The sequence below is a fragment of the Musa acuminata genome, chromosome BXJ1-5, assembly GCF_036884655.1.
Source record: "Musa acuminata AAA Group cultivar baxijiao chromosome BXJ1-5, Cavendish_Baxijiao_AAA, whole genome shotgun sequence".
NCBI lineage: Eukaryota > Viridiplantae > Streptophyta > Magnoliopsida > Zingiberales > Musaceae > Musa > Musa acuminata.
The window spans coordinates 9,326,655-9,329,750 of record NC_088331.1 but is presented as its reverse complement, the minus strand read 5'-3'; the positions used below and the strand labels follow the sequence as shown (position 1 = coordinate 9,329,750).

At 43.9% G+C, this 3,096-nt stretch overlaps 1 protein-coding gene across 1 annotated transcript; it reads right to left on the bottom strand.

The window, feature by feature from the left end:
- Positions 1-262: 262 nt before the first annotated feature.
- On the bottom strand, positions 263-2,237 carry LOC135675239 (MDIS1-interacting receptor like kinase 2-like). Its single transcript, XM_065185517.1, has 2 exons — positions 770-2,237; positions 263-624 (listed from the first exon to the last, which is right to left on the bottom strand). Exons 1-2 carry the CDS (start codon positions 2,235-2,237, stop codon positions 263-265), a joined length of 1,830 nt encoding a protein of 609 aa, XP_065041589.1.
- Between the last annotated feature and the right edge of the window lie 859 nt (positions 2,238-3,096).

The following is a 3,096-nucleotide window of genomic DNA, read 5'->3' as shown; positions in this document are numbered from 1 at the left end:
CAGTCGTGGTGGGCAGGTACACATCAGAAACCAATCATCCCTCAGCCTTCATTTAATTTTCTTCACAAATTCTCAAGAAACATATAGTACAAGAAAATCAAAATTTTCAAGCGTCCAAGATTTAGAAAAGAGATCGATTACCATCCGATGCTTTTATTAAACACGCTGAAGAATGAAACCACTAATAAAGCAAGCCATACGGAAACAAAGTCTACCGATTCTGACCAAAAGAAGCATCGGGGCACAGAGGAGTGCATATAGATCATATCTCCACGCTCATCAAGTAAGAAAACTTCAATGCATCAATAGATCGGAGGCTTGGTGGGGGTGTTCTGACCACGCATAACTTGTCGGAGACCTGTTTCATTGTCGGGCGTGATTCAGGGTGGTTGTCCACGCTACGAAGAGCCAAGCTCAAAATTGCAACTACTTCATCCGCAACTTGACCCTCCGGAACGGGTAGACGTCGGTCCAATACGTCTTTCACAAAGCTATCGTTGATCGGTGAAGACGACAGAATGGAAATGAGCACTTCTCCATACTCTCCCATCAGTAACTCCAGCGTCACCACTCCGAAACTGTACACGTCGCATTGGGTGGTCACTCTCATTGTATATGCAAGCTCTGCAGACAGCAAGAGCCAATGATCAAACCGCCAATCCATAGATATCTCCTCCAAGATATAATTTGAATATGTTCACAATTGCAAGTATTCTTAATTTGCACAAACTACGAGATCTGAGAGAGAGAGAGAGAGAGAGAAACTCACCTGGTGCTAAGTAACCCCGTGTGCCTGCAAGCATGGTCCAATTTGATGAATCCGGATTCAGTAGTCGAGCAATTCCAAAGTCGGAAACACAAGCCTTGAATTCGGAATCAAGTAGGATGTTGTTGCTGGTAATATCTCGATGAACGATGGGTGGTGTGCAGTCATGATGCATGTAGGATAAAGCGCAGGCGACATCCTTCACGATGGTCACCCTCTTCACCCAGTCCAATTCAGCTGCAGTCTCGCTTCGGAGGACAGATCCCAGACTTCCTCTCTCCATGTACTCGTACACCAGAAATTTGCGTCGGGGAGAGGAGCAGAACCCGTAAAGCTTGACGATATTGCGATGTCGAATTTGAGTAAGAGTTTGTATCTCAGTTTGAAAGGGTTGCTCGTCGCATGTACCTTCAGTGTCTGGTAGATGAATCTTCTTCACCGCTAGCAGTTCCCCACTTGCTAACTCTGCTCTGTAGACACTGCCGTATGCACCGCTTCCGATACAGTACTTGGCATCGAAATCTTCGGTGGCTTCGATGATGTCCTTGTATACGTCTCTTCCATCAAAATTCAATATAGAGAATGCACCTTCTTTGATGTGATTATCATCGACCGGTACTGCCGGCTTCTTTCTCTTGTGCAATTGAAAAGCAGCTGCAGTGAATACAAACAAGAGAAGGAAGACGACGACGGAAGGAATGATGGCTATTACAACCACTTTGTGGCGCTTGCTTCGGTCATCTTTCGTTGGAGTACCGAGTGTAACACACGGAGGCAATCCTCGAACAACTCCACACAGATCATTGTTATGGGCAAACCACTCCGCCGGGGCTCTTCGGAAAGCTGGGCTATCAGGAACAGGGCCGTCCAGTTCATTGTAGGATACATCTACGGTAGACAAGCTCGTCATATACGTTAGCGAAGAGGGAAGATGACCCGACAAGGAATTATGCGATAGATTCAGGATTTGCAGCATCACCAATTTGCTGAGTTGGGATGGAATCTCCCCTGTTAGTGTGTTGTGGCTGACGTCAAACGTGTCTTGAAGGACCACCAGATTACCAATGGCCAAAGGAATGGTTCCACTGAAGTTGTTGTTGTTAAGCTTCAACGATCGGAGTTTCCTGCAGTTGCCTAATTGATCTGGGAATCTTCCTGCCAAGTTGTTGGATGAGAGATCAAGTAGTTCAAGATTGGACAGCATTCCAAACTCCGAAGGCACCTGGCCGACGAGTTGGTTGTTGCCCAAGTTCAGATTGTATAGAAGGGTTAAGCTGCCGAAGCTCTTTGGGATCTCTCCTTGTAGGTAGTTGCCCGAGAGGTCCAGCCCTTGCAGTTTCGTCAACTGCCCAAACTCGGTGGGTATGACTCCGGTGATGTTGTTATTTGAGATTCTGAAGAGCGTCAGATTGTGCCATCTTGCCCAGTCTGGTGAGAGCGTACCGGAGAATAGATTGAAGCTCAAATCCATATAAGAAAGATGGGGATACACTCCGAGACATTGAGATACATCTCCGGTGAGTTGGTTGTGTTCAAGACGGACCCTTTCTAGTGTCGTACAATTTTTCAAGGTCGTGGGAATGGGACCTTCGAAATTGTTCATTTGAAGAATGAGGAATTGTAGGGCTCCACCTTTACATATATCTTGGGGTAAATAGCCAGAGAAGCTATTATTTGACAACACTAGGTATGTCAGTCCATGAATGTTATTAATCTCCGTAGGCAAAGGTCCGGACAATAGATTATTGTATACACCTAGTTTTACGAGTTTAGTCATATTTCCTATAGAGGACGGGACGGGACCTGACAGTAGATTTTTGAAGAGTGCCAGATCAGTAAGTTCAATTAGATTCCCAATCTCGAAAGGAATAAAACCGGATAATTGATTATCCAAAAGATAAAGAATATTTAATTTAGTCAAGTTTCCTATAGAGGAAGGGATGGGACCCGTCAAAAGATTCGTTGAGAGTATGAGATTAGTAACTTCAATTAGATTTCCAATCTCAAGAGGAATAAAATCAGACAATTGATTATCCCAAAGGTAAAGGATTTTTAATTTGGTCATATTTCCTATAGAGGAAGGAATGGGACCACTCAAAAAGTTTTTCGAGAGTGAGAGATTAGTAACTTCAATTAGATTTCCAATCTCAAAAGGAATAAAACCAGACAATTGATTATCCCAAAGGCTAAGTCTCTCTAATCTAGTAATGTTTCCTATAGAAAAAGGAATTGAATTGGTTAATAGGTTTTCTGACAAGTTGAGATCGGTAACCTCAACTAGATTTCCAATCTCAAAAGGGATAGGACCTGAGAGTTTATTTCTCTGTAGC